The sequence below is a fragment of the Podarcis cretensis genome (genome assembly GCF_951804945.1).
Source record: "Podarcis cretensis genome assembly, chromosome: 4".
Taxonomy (NCBI): Eukaryota; Metazoa; Chordata; class Lepidosauria; order Squamata; family Lacertidae; genus Podarcis; species Podarcis cretensis.
Window position 1 is genome coordinate 66,444,186 of NC_137173.1, and position 13,821 is coordinate 66,458,006.

Below are 13,821 nucleotides of genomic sequence, written 5' to 3' on the forward strand. Positions count from 1 at the left end.
GTATACTATTTTTTATTCCTAACAAAGTCAGGATGGTTTGTTTTCTCAGTAGGAAATGAACTAGGTATTGAACAGAAGCATTCCAAAATACCAGAGAAAGTGGATGCAAGATGCACAAGTTGCAGATATATTAGAAGATTTTTTTAAAAAATCTGCTTATGCAATAGAGTTATAATCCCAATTTGTGTTTCTAAAACAGAGCCCAGCCTTATGCTTCCTTTCCCCAAAGCATTTCAACCTCCCAAAAATAAAATTTCAAGGTATGAGTTTTGCAAACATGGCACAAACATTTATATTTTACACTTTATAAAGTTGCATTTTTCCCATTCTTTTCCAGGACATGGTGTCTCAGAAAAACACAGTAAGTATTTAAGATCCTGTGTTTTAAAACTTACATTGGGAGTACCACAGAAGTGTTTATTTTAAAGGAAATCTATGTGGAGGAGCTGCATAACTTCAAGAGTGTGTGTGTGTGTGTGTGTGCGTGCCAAGTATGCAATTACTCCTACAAATCATGGCTTCTATTCTGCACAGTTTACTTATACCTGCTGCTTTTTAGGCCAGTGGTTTAAACAAGCCTACTTTGCCATAGGATTGGAAGTCTATTTAATGAAAAGAAGACTAATTTCTTCTCATCAGGTTATACCTAATGCTGTGCCAGTGAGGGTCCGCTGCGACAACAAGACTTCGATTTCCTCTCCACACACCCCTTCCCACCCCAAATATGCTCTGGACAGTTGCCCAGAGAGTGGCCTGGAGAGAAAAAAGAAGTTCCATTGCATTCAGGGAAGTCCATTCTGCCAGCACAACTGCATTGTTGAATACAGCCCATTGAGAATACTTTGTCGAGTTAGTTGCATTTCAGAAAGTGGTTTTCATTTTTTTCATGATTTAAAGTGCCTGAAAATCTAGTGGAAAATCAGTTGTAAGAAATGAGAGAGAATGTTAAGTAGTCCAGATAATCTGTGGGTGTGATTATTATTCTCCAAGAAAACGTTTTATAGTACATCTGACATCACCCGCAGCTTGCATGGATGATGCTCAGAGATGCTAGGAGTCCTAATCCAGCTACTGTAGGACACTAGGATGGGGCAAGCTGCTCTGAGCTAATTGTGTTCTTCAAACTTACCATGTTTTATCAGACACCCATATTGGTACTTTATTTTGGAAACCCTGATATTTTTCAGATGTTTAGCTCTAAACCGCTGGTTAATATCCCCTGCTTTTTGCAGCTGTTTTGAGGCTGGGAGCATGAGTTGAAGGTTACAACTGGGAAGTCTCCTCTGCTTGAGTTTTAATCAGAACTGGAAAAGAATTCGGTGGCTTCAAAATCTTGCCTTTCTTTCTGCAGTTTTCCTTGCTGAGCTCCTGAAACTCGATTATGGGCCTGACCCCCTCATGAACTTAGTGTTCACCCAAACTGCCTTCAGGGCTTCAGATCCAGATTAGATATATACTGTGGAACAGCCATGCCTTCGAGGTTTCAGATTCAGACTAGATACACCATGGAAATATGATTCTTTCCCCCATGGAACCCCAAAACAAATGCAAATGCATGTTGGTTAGCTATTTGTGTGTTTTGTAAATGTAGAGCATAGCATAGCATTTGACTGATAAAACATTGCAACAGCTTTAAGCTTAATACTGAAAATTTGATGGAGGTGATGACTCATCACCTACAACAAACAGCAAAGGAATAATGTAGATTATATTTCCCCTTTGCTCTTTCAATTATGTTACCTTTTTGACTTTTGAAGATGGATTGGGTTATAAAAATAAACAGAGCCTGTAAATATCATAAAGGCAGAGTAAGGAAAATGACTCATGTGTGATAGTGAAACAGAGCAACCTTTTAAAAATCTGTCAACAGGCAGACCCCTTTGTTAATATTAAAATGCTACTTTCTCATATTCTTTTGGTAAATTCCTCAGCCACCAAGTACTCATAACACAGAGGCTGTACATTTTGTGGAGAGTGCATATAATTATATTCAACAAATATATCACAGTGGTTAACATGCTGGAGGCAGTTGAAGGGGACTGATGGTATACAAACTAATACATATAAAATGTTATTGTTACATGTTGAGCTTGTAGGTCTTTATATGATGAGTTGAGCCATGAGTCACATCACCCACAATATATGTGTGTAGAGGAGGGAGGGGGGAGTCATTCTGGTTCCTGCAATCACACCTAGTTATAAGATTTCAAAATCATTTATTCGAAACACATCTCTGTTTTGAATTAAGCATTCTGCTCCCACAATTAAATTTCTCATTATTAGAAGTATCACATTTGGGAACGGTAGGGAGCAGAAAACTTCATTAATTTCAAAAACAGAGTTGAAATCTTACAAGTTGGTCTACTTACAGTTTTTGTGGGGAACAGAAAGGCCACACACATATGTGGAATATGAGGTGCCTGTGACTCAATCAATTCCTGTTTCATAGTTAATAAATGTAGATATCAGTATTGCCCCAAAACTACAGTAAAACTGGAGACAACAATATGAGCAAAATCAAGCTGTACCTCCCATGAATGTCAATGAATAAATTTTCCTTCACAATTGAGGTCTACCCTTCTGCTCTGTTGTAGAATCATGATGGAATTTTCTTCTAACTCTAGCCAAATATTTCTGCCTTTGTGTTTGTGTCTTGTTCGAGTTGCATATATTTTGTATGTAACTGTTTGCTTTTATTTTGTTCACTCCTCTTCAGTTTTGCAGCATACTGTTGCTCAAGAGTTATGTGGGTTAACAGATGGCTGGTTCAGGTTCAGGGAACCATGAGTGTCGCCTGGGCACATATTATTTGAAGTAGCTAATGAGGCTCAGGTTTCTCACTTCCTGCTCTAACGGGGCCAGTGACAGGGGCTGGCATCACTGGGCACTTACCAAGGCTTATGCTTAAATAAGAAGACCCACTGTCATTCCCAGTAACCTCCCGGGCCAGCTGATTCTCCTCAGTGTTTCTGCTGCTTCACTTGCCTGCTTCAAACAAGCATACAGTGAGAGAAGGAGAACGTTGCTTCGTCCTTTCTGTCTGGGAGGTGGGAGGTAGTGTGGATTGGAACTAGACTGGGGAGCAAGCAAATGGGCAGGAGTAATAATGGTGAGCCCCCCCCCCAAAAAAAACACCTATCACAGAGACAAAGTAACTGCACCCCTGTTACGTATATCAGTTGACTGGGGTTGACAGTCTGAGCTATCTCACAGGGTTATTGTGAGAATAAAGTTGAAGTACAGTGGTACCTCAGGTTACCGGTACATACGCTTCAGGTTACAGACTCCGCTAACCCAGAAATAGTGCTTCAGGTTAAGAACTTTGCTTCAGGATGAGAACCGGTGGCACGGCAGCAGCAGGAGGCCCCATTAGCTAAAGTGGTGCTTCAGGTTAAGTACAGTTTCAGGTTAAGTACGGAACGAATTAAGTACTTAACCTGAGGTACCACTGTATATTGTCCTAGTAAGAAGGCTAGTAAGAAGGGTAGGATAAAATAGAAGAACATTATAGACATAACTGGTCCCTATAAAGGGACAGATTGGCATAAGGCTCAATGGAGCATCCTTGCCCTTCGTCCTATTTGCATGTGACCATATCACACTGTCAATTTGATATAGTGAGAAGTCTGTGCATGTTTGTTCGCTCTCTTCTAGATGCCATTTTTCACACAGTGTTGCCAGCCTGCAAGTCACTCCAGGCTTGAGGGTTTTATGGGCTGGAATACTGGAAAGAAACTGTTGGCTTAGAGGAGTGTAAGGAAGCACATACAAAACTTTCAGTCTGTGGCTGTACTCTGAATTCTGAGAACTGTAGTTTTCCCATCACTGAGCTACAGTGAGCAAACTGCAGTTCTTGTATTTTGGGGGGTCTCTGTGCCAATGTACTTCAAATGTATGGTGTGTACACAGTCTCAGTCAGTGCTCTACGCGGTTCTGCATGTGTGCTGAAGACTGGCCAGGCAGGAGAAGGAGTTCGATTTAAATCGTTTCCCCCTCTTTCGTGTGAAACAAATATCAAGCGACTTTGCCCAATGGCTGCGATACTTAACACTGACAATTGATGTGGTCAAAACACTTGCTTTGTGATTTTTATCTGGGCAAGTCAGAAAGCCACCTTTAGCCTGTTTACTCACGTACCATGAATGGAAGCAGTCGTGTAATTTCCAGTTATGCAGGTAGAACTCAGCATGTATCAGGTTTCTGCGAGGTACTACTTGGATGTTTGTTTCCAGAAGGTGGTGCTTGGGGAGTGCTCTTTGGGCCCATGGAACCTTCAGTGTGAATGGGCTGGACCATTGTCTTGTCTCAATGGACTTGATGAGAGCCAATGGGTTGTTCCTTTGACCAGATGGATGGGAGCTTGCTTGCTCTTGGTGGGGTAACGCTCCCTCTGAAGGAGCTGGAATGCAGGTACTTCTGGATCCATTGCTGTCTCTTGAGGCTCAGGTGGCCTCCATGGCATGGAGTGCCTTCCGTCAGCTTTGGCTGGTGGCCCTGGTTTGCCCATATCTGGACAGGGATAGTCAAATACTGTTGTCTATGCTCTAGGTTAGATTACTGCCTTATGTTATTTGTTGGGCTGCTTCTGAAGATGGTTTGGAAACTTTAGCTGGTGAAGACTTCAGCTGCCGGGTCGCTCACTGGGATAAGACAACTTGAGCCTATCATGCCTTTCTGAATCTGACCTGATTGTACTGATGGCAAGTGAGTTTTTGGGCTTAATTCAAAGTGCTGGTTTTGACCTATAAAGCCTTAAACAGCTGAGGACTGCAATACCTCAGTGCCCACCCATATGACCCAGACCCTGCAATCATCTTCTGAGGCCCTTCTTTCTGTGCTTCCTCCATGAGAAGTCTGTAGGATGGCAACACAAGAACGGGTCTTTTCTGCAGCGGCTCCTCACTTGTAGAATGCCCTCCTATGGGAGGGTAGCCTAGCACCTGCATTCCATAAGTTTCAGCATCAGGCAAAAACTTCTCCCAAGCCTTTGGCTAATTAAACAATCTATGGCTTAAAAGTTTTTTTGGGGTGGGTTATTGTTTGTTACTATGGTATGTATTTTTGTAATGTTATGAGTTTGTGGGCTTCCTGGGCTCCCCATCTAATTCCTGGGTGGCAGACACTGGATTTAGCATGTTAAAATGCAAGCCAGGAGCCAGCTTGGTAATGCGCTGCTAAGGATTGACCATTAGCAGGGAACAAAGACAGGGAGATGGGCTATCAGCAGAGCAAACACACTCTGTCAGCCAGCAAATGGGTGGAGCTCCCCCCTGCTCTGTGTTAGTTTGCAGAGATAAAGGCCAGTGGTAGTGGAAGGTTTAAGTTTCACCTGATGTGAGCCAGAGAAAAAGAGGTGTCTGTGTGCAAGCAGTGAAAGCTGGAGAGATGGGGATCAGGGCACAATGTGGACTGAAAGTTTGAATCCTAGGTGGTGGCCTTGGGAGAAACAGGACCCTTTTGAAGTGTATTGCTTTGAACCACTCCATCGCAGGCTCAGGTTGTATATATGTGTAAATAAACCAAACACCATAAAGACACCACAGTCTCCACTATGCCTCATTTCCAAAGGAAACACAAACCCTGGGTAAGTGCCTGGACCCCTGGAATCTGGCAGCACTCAAAGGTCAGGGTGGCATGTAACAGTATATATTTTTGTGGTTTTGAATTGTAAACCACCCTGTAATGCTTGGATGAAGAGTGGTACAGTATGGAATTTTAATAAACAGCAACAACAATGCAAATTCATAGAATTGCCCAAGTGTGTGAAACTTACAAGCATGTGCAACCTTTGCATTGCATTGATTTGAGTGAACTTGTGACTTAGCTTTGTGTTAGAAAGTCAACACAGAACTATGTCTTACCGCAACGGGCAAGACAGGAGTTTGGTTCAAGACCATTCTAAATCTAATACAGTCGTACCTTGGAAGTCGAATGGAATCCGTTCTGTAAGTCCGTTCAAAAACCAAATCGCGGCTTCTGATCAGAATCAGAAGCTGCGGAAGCACTGTCAGATGTTCGAGTTCCAAAAGAACATTCACAAACCAGAACAATCACTTCCAGCTTTGCGGCGTTCAGGAGCCAAAATGTACGAGTTCCAGAGCGTTCGACAACCAAGGTGCAACTGTACAGGAGATTTCTGTGAATTATTATTTTTTAGTCCAGTTGAGCATGATTTTAAGCTACTAGGTATCCCCCAATTGTTGGGTGGGGTGCTTGCTCTTAGTCTTCCTTTAAAAATGAAAGATGGGAAATGTTTTTCTTCTTATTATCTACTCTCTGATAACAGTTTGACCAGTCCCACCCCTCCCACCAGGAATGTTTAAATCAGGACTAATATTTTCAGTGAACCAGGAAATGATTTGAAAGTGAAGCTGGGAACATTTGTGTCAGCAGTAGAATGCATCTGTTGGGACATGGCCTTTGAGCTTAGTTGAGTAGTTTTGTAGGTGCTCTGATTAATAAGGCTCTGGCACCAATTTAAGCCTTACACAAGTGGGAAGACTTGGGGTTTCTAAAACACACACAACACCCTGGGATTTGTCAATTTCTGTTCTAGCAGTAAAATATTATGAGATACAAATGAAAAGAGATGTTATCCTCCTTGACTTTACAAAGCAAACAATTAATATTTTGTGTTGCTAATTTACTGCCCCTCTGAGAGTCTTAAATCATGAATTATGAGTTGTTTCTAACATCCGGGAGCTGGGTTCCCAAAACAGAACTGGCCTTGCATATAACTAAAGGTCACCATTTTTTATGCCCCTGTATGTGCCCAAAGCTCCTGGGAGAGTTGAACTTTGACTGCCATTTGCAACCACTGATGGTGTATACACAACTCTGCAGAGCCTGTCAAATCACTTATCTGTAAAATAAATTGCAAATAACTCAGCCTGGTGGAACAGTTTCTTCTTTCTCAGAGTGTTACCATGGAGTAGTCATGGTTTTGGAAACAGATTGTGCTCCTTGATTTCTGAGGGGTCAGCATTGTTGTAGAAATATGTAAAATGTATGTCTGTTTTTTATGACAGGTTGCATTATACTTCCTAACTTCTCATGACTTCCTTTTGCATAGATTGGTCAGACTACCGTATGAAAAGAGAAGCTTGCACTAGTACTTATTAGGAGTAGATATGGATAAGTTGCCCAAAACCTTAAAATCCAAAAATAAAATAAAAGCCTGCCATGTTTTGTTAGAGCAAATGTGACAAGAAACAGAAACCCCAACTAAGAGACAACAGGTTGTTGCAATTTTCCTAAACTAATAAGGAATTGAGGAAATTACTCTTTGACTTTGTGTCAGTTCTGTATTTGAACTGGATAGAAAGTTTGTGTTTTTGCTTTGTTGTCTGCTTGTAGCAACATAAATGGAAAACACTTTTCTCTAAGGTCTGTTTCCCTGAATGTTTTGAGTGTCCCGTTAACCCAACAGCACATCTACAGTCAAATCAATGATCTGTGAAGCAAATACTGTATAACATATAATACAGAGTTCAGGTACATGGTCAGTTTATTGGTGTAGAGGTTATACTAACATGAGATAGCATAAAAGGCATAGATTTATAATAGTGCCCTTTCAATATGACACATGGCACTCACTCTAATACTCCCTTTAGAAGAGTTAAGAAACGCTGGAAGCTTGTACATTTCAGTTGGCTTTTAATGCCAATGTTTACTTTTTGGATAAGGTGCATAAAATATTAAATGTTTTTATTTATAAGACAAGGTTGCTAACATACCTCTAGCTTTCATATCACACCCAGTGGCGATGATGAGTACATACGGATCAAGAGAAGCGTAGTTATCTCTAGGCAAAAGTAGGTTTCCAAGAAAGATATGGCATGTTTGCCTCAGTTGAAAAAACATTACTTAGAAATTTCAGAATACTTCATTCGTAGGACTGAGGCCCCTATGCACATACTAACATATGCATTATTCATTATGCTGTTTCATTAGTAATTGTAAGAAGACGGTACCATAAATGATAAATCTACCATAAATGATAAATGATAAATTGTACAGTACTGACTATCTTTGTCCAGTTAATAAGCCTTTTTAGGAACTGCCCGTTCATCCATGCCAGATAAATCACAAGCTGTCAATTTTCTGAGGAATGTACAGATTCAAGATGCTTCCTTCTTCTTGCCATAGGAGGCTCTTTACATAAATGTATAACAAATACATTTTTTGCTTTTTTCTTCAGGTCATAATTGTGCTACATGTAATACGTTTATGAGATAGTATTATTGTGCTTATGTTACTCACTTTAAGTCCACCGCTATCTCTATGATCATTCATTGGGTCGTAAAAAATGTGTGCTAGTTTCTGCAAAATATGGCAGAAAGAACAACATCCAAATTTCCTTTTCATGCCTAATCAAAATACTTTTGACTGTTTTCAGAAGTATTAATGAGAGGCAGCAACTTGGTTTGGTAGTGTGTGTGACTATATGAATCTCCTTCTAATATTATTTACGGTGGGGAAGGGGAACATGTGACTTTCCAGGTACTATGGGACCACAACTCCCATTATTGTTCACCAGTGGCCATTCCAGCTGGGACTGATGGGAGTCCAATAACATCTGGATAGCCATAGATCCGCCACCCCTGCTTTAGAGACAGGAGTCCTCTTTATAAGTTTTGTAAAACATGGCACTTCTTCAGAAAGCGTGTGGCCTTGTAAAACTCAAGACTCTAATAATCTTTGGAGCATGAAGATTATAGTAGCAGCAACAGTTGCATTTATTATGTGATCATAAATCCTAACATGTAAAACACATGTGTTTAAGGTGTCATGATCTCTGAAATATGCAAGACTTCACATATGGGAACTAATAGGTAGAAACAGTATTGTTTAGAAGCCCCGTATATAGAAGCTTCTAAATACTACACCTATATACTGCAATTCTACTTTCCTAGGCTTTGTATAATGCTGCGTTTTAATTTTTCAAAATGTCTGTATTAAGGAAGAGTCTGGATTATTTAGTAAATTTATGAGAGATGGCGCCTGCTGACTATTGATTATGACATGTGCAGATTAATGTACTGCAACTCACATGCCTTGATTACACCATGGTTTAAAGGTAATGTGAACATGCTTGAATGAGCCTGAGCTAAACCTTTCGCTCTCATATGTACCCTCTGTTTTCCTCCTGCCATGCAGAAGAAGGATTTCTCCAGCAGTTAGCTATATTCCCACAGAATCTTGGGTTGTCACATCATACCAAAAAAGAAAAAAAGAAGAGATGGTCATTTAAAATGATCTCTGGTTAATTAATGAAAGAAGCTTCACAACCCATGGTTTGAAAGTGACTGATACAACATTGGTATGGTTTCATCTGTGGGTTTGTAGTAAGTTGATCTACATCTCTGCAGTTCCACTATAAGTTGCATAAACTCTTAAGAGAAAAATGCTGTACTTGATGCATGCTTGTCATATTTTGCTGTTCCCCTCTTTTTAATACATTTTTTTTCTATTCTGTGTGTCTTTTCTTTAAAATATGCATACTCCTATGATCTCCATTTTTGCATAATGTCCCATTACAATTTGGAGTAGGCTGCAGTTGCCAACCGCAAAGCTTTTCTTCAAGTACAACTACCTCCAGAATACCACAGTGGTGGTATGATGGGCAAAGTATGTATCATTCTATTATTTCCCTGAATGTTCTGTAAGTGTGGCTGTGCTCTATACTGCTTTTTCTGTTATGCTTTTGAAAGCATTATTGCCCTGATATTTCAAAACGACGTTGAGGGCCCTTCCAGATGTACTTTCTATTGCACATGCATGACTTCCTATGCTTGTGAATCTGTCAGTATGGTCACGTACAATCCTGCTTTCAATATTTATGCCTGCAAAAGGTTTCGGGTGGTCAAACAGCTTCACTTCCAGTCAGTGCGTATCCTGTATTTTATGGTGAAATCCCATAACTTTTTATACCACAGTGTTGTGGTTTATTTTTGTCCCGCTTTGGTTGCACTTTAGTTCCTCTGGATAGCAATAATGTTAGTTGCATTGGGAAACCATCACAAAACAAACTAAAGCAGAATAAGTCCTCCACTAATGCAGTGTTATTATGTCAAGGACATGTTGCAGAATATATCCGCAATCAAACACCTATCTGGAGGGCCCCTTGGTTATCTCTTTGATTTCAAAATAGTTTTTTGTTTAGTTAGTATTATTTAGTTTACATCTCTGCTCCTCTCTGCTTTCTTACATTAAGCTCCTAGCATGAGAGCCTCTGCTATATGACTCCTTCCCACACTGCGTGAGAAGCCAAGGGCCAAACTTCCTCCCCATTTTGATATTGTCCCATCTTCCTCACATGACATGGGGGAGAGCTACCACCCATGTTACCCAGTGGTAACTGCAGTGCCTCTCACGCTATCAGTGTGTTGTCATATTCTTGTTTAGATGGAAAATACTAATAACATGCACAATTCTAAAATATAACTTCATTGCAGATCAGCTATTTAGGTGATTTTTTTTACCTAGTATCAAACATGTCTTACTCCTTAATGTTACTGATTTAAATTGAAATCCTGAGCATGCTCCCACAGGCAATGCATTTAATAACTTTAAAGTCATTTTAACAAATGGTGTTTGCCCATGCTTTGCAGTTATTTCTAATGAATGGTTCCTGCCTTGTCTTTGCTGTGCAGTTATGTTTTTCCTTTATTACACTTTATGTTAATACAGTGGGTAGAACATTTGAATTACAGTGTACCGCATTGTAGCTGAACGAGCTACCTTTTAGTTTTCCTTCTTGGGAGAACATGTTTTCTTGCATCCACATTCTACTTTTTTCAATGGAAAAGTGACCCTTTGTGCTTGAAGAAAATTCTTGTATATTTACTGCAATGGAAATAATACATGAAAGCTCAACATTTTGTTTCCTTTACTTAGCACAAGTTAGGCTTAAGACCGGGGTATTTATATGACTGCATTCTCTTACATTGAACCTGCCCAGCAATTAAGATGGACCTCACAGGCCCTCTTCCCTGTTGTCCCACCAACTTCAGTAAGACTGGTGGTGACCAGAAATTGGGCCTTCTCAGTCGTAGCACCCTGTTGATGGAGCCCTCTTCTCAGTGAGGCTCACCTGGTGCCATCTATTTTCTTTTCGGCCTTGGGTACAATTCCATTTCCCCATGCTTTTAAATATTACCTCTTAGTGCTGTTTTTAAGCTTCTGCTGAACTTTTGGTTATAGTGCTGCTTTTTTGTTGTGATTACTGTGAGATGCTTCTTCTCTTACCAGGAAGCTTGGGTTAGTGGAGGGACATGGGCAGGGACATTCCTGCCCAGCTTGTAGCCACATGTTCACCAACTAAGAAGAATCAGCCTCAAAGTTAGCTGGCAATCCAGAGAAGGGAGTTGAGGGGGCAAGAGAGAGCTCAAGGGCAGAAGAGGATACAAGTGAGTGCTTTGTGAAAAAAGAGTTTATTCAACAGGAAAAAGCTATAGCCAGTATTAATATACTTATCAATAGGGGTATACAACTAAGTAGATCAACTGTAATTGTTTGAGATAGCCTTGTGCCAGTTTTAGTTCTTTATAACAGAAGCAAGAGAAACTGAGCAAAAGATAAACCAATCAATGAACTAGGGACATTGAAGCATGAAGAGTTAATGAGTTTTCCAATTCTTTTGCAAAAAGCACTATTTTCCTCTGAGCAAAACTACCAAATTACCTAATGTGTATTGTTTGCTCCCTGTGATTGATGTTTGTGTGTATTATTTCTCCAGTCTCCTTAGATACAGATATCTAAAACACTTAAGTTTATTGCTATATGGGGTTTAGGAGGTAGAGAGGGGGGTACAGTGCTTGAATTATAGAGGTAAGGGAGCCCTTAATGAAATCCATGACTCGCTCTAGTGTTACCATGATCAGGCCCTCATTTAAAAGTCTTGGGAAAACAGGGACTCAGAGCTCTTCTGCCTGCTGAACCCACTAAGACACTCGAACTCAGGACACAAGGGAGAAACGTGCTAACAGGAAGGCATGCTTGACAAATCCACACCATGATCAACTCCCGCCCAAAAACCAATGTCCCCACTGTGGAAGGACATGTGGATCCAGAATTGGCCTCTACAGTCACTTACGGACTCATTGTTAAAACCGTGCTTATGGAAGGCAGTCTTACTCTGCTACTAGTGATCGCCAAAGAAGAATCTGAACATCGGAATAATGGTTGTGTTTATTGAGCACACCTGGTCCCCCCAAAGCCCACATGATGCCCTTATTCAGTCCATGTAAATTACAACTGCTTGTGTCCTGAAAATTGTTGGAAGCAATGAGCTGGCAAAAACTTTTCCACATAGGAATTGGTTTTTTTTATAAAAGCACCCCTTCATGTACTTTACATTTAGCACTGAGTTGTGATGGTAATACGGAATGCTTATGTGCAGATGTGTCCTACTTTTCACTCTTTGGGCTCTATTCACAGGTTTTTAGCATACTCATCATTATAACTGTCATTCATTTCCAGTTTCTTCATTCAGATGCTGTATAAGAATGAAAAGTAGCTTCCCCACAATCTCCCCTCAGTCTCTTCTCTCTCTCTCACTCACTCTCTCTCTCTCACACACACGTGCACACACGGTTTTGATGGCATCCTAATGCTCCCTGAAGTTGCAGAATAACATACTGTACTGTATTTTTCGCCCTATAGGACGCACTTTTCCCCCTCCAAAAATGAAGGGGAAATGCGTGTGCTTCCTATGGGGCGAATGCAGGCTTTCGCTGAAGCCTGGAGAGCGAGAGGGGTCGGTGCGCACCGACCCCTCTCGCTCTCCAGGCTTCAGGAGAGCTGCAGCACCAGTCCCACAAGGTCGGGGGATAGCAGGGAGGCACTGTCCCCGGATCTGATCTGCAGGCGGGCGGCGGGGAGAAGAGCGCTTCTCCCCGCTGCCTGCCCTGCAAGCTCCGGGGACAGCTGGGAGGCGCAGCACGTCCTCCCGCTGTCCCCGGACCTGATCTGCGGGCGGGCGGCGGGGAGAAGAGCGCTTCTCCCCGCTGCCGGCCCCACAAGTGCCTGGGGGGGGGGAAATAATTTTTTTCCCTTTATTTCCCCCCAAAAAAACTTGGTGCGTCCTATGGGCCGGTGCGTCCTATGGGGCGAAAAATACGGTAACTCTGCAAGTTGTAATTGGTAGGTGTGTTAGAACTGAACAGCCATGATCTTGATAACCATTCTGTGCATTGTAAGGCATGGCTCTAATGGGGCTGTAATGCATTGGCCAGCAGGTTGGGGATTTAGTGCTCAAATGTCAGTGTTTCAAAGGATCCCTGTGTTGAACACAAACACATCTCCCTGCTCATCAAGGAGGAGAAAAACCCTTCTCACTGTGCCCTGCTAGCTTACTTTTGAACGCTCCCACACATAAATAATGTAACATCCCATCTGACAGTTATAACTGTCATGTGATGTCCTATGTGACATTCCATCACGAAATGCACGTGGAATCAGAACATGGCTATTGACCCTCAGAAACAGAGGTGTCTGTGTTATTCTAAATATTATGTGGTTCTTGGTTAGGTTAGCATTTGGTTTCTTCTTTCTCAGATCATGTTTCCATTTGGAAGGGACCCTGAGGATCATCTAATCCAACCCTCAGCAATTTAGCAATATGCAGCTGTTCCTTACGGGGATTGAAGCTTCCACCTTGGTGTTAGCAGCACCATGCTCTAACAAACCGAGCTATCCAGCTGATTTAGTACTTGGCCACAGCTGAGCACACGGAATGGATCCCAATGCGCCTTCCCTCCATGGTACCTGCAATTAAAGACTTGGGAACCCTCTTCCATTTGGTTGCCACAGTAGCAC

The 13,821-nt window shown here is 41.5% G+C and overlaps 1 protein-coding gene across 3 annotated transcripts in view; it reads left to right on the forward strand.

Moving 5' to 3' along the window:
- The window catches only part of MAP3K15 (mitogen-activated protein kinase kinase kinase 15), a 69,106-nt gene that overhangs the window by 13,589 nt on the left and 41,696 nt on the right, over positions 1-13,821 (forward strand). The window contains exons 3-4 of one of the 3 annotated variants that reach the window (XM_079972199.1): positions 338-361; positions 9,553-9,630. In XM_079972199.1, coding sequence (XP_079828325.1) covers positions 338-361; positions 9,553-9,630 — 102 coding nt within the window. Of the gene's footprint in view, positions 1-337; positions 362-9,552; positions 9,631-13,733; positions 13,767-13,821 lie in introns of those variants that run through there. The other 2 variants (XM_079972200.1, XM_079972201.1) reach the window with 2 other exon arrangements.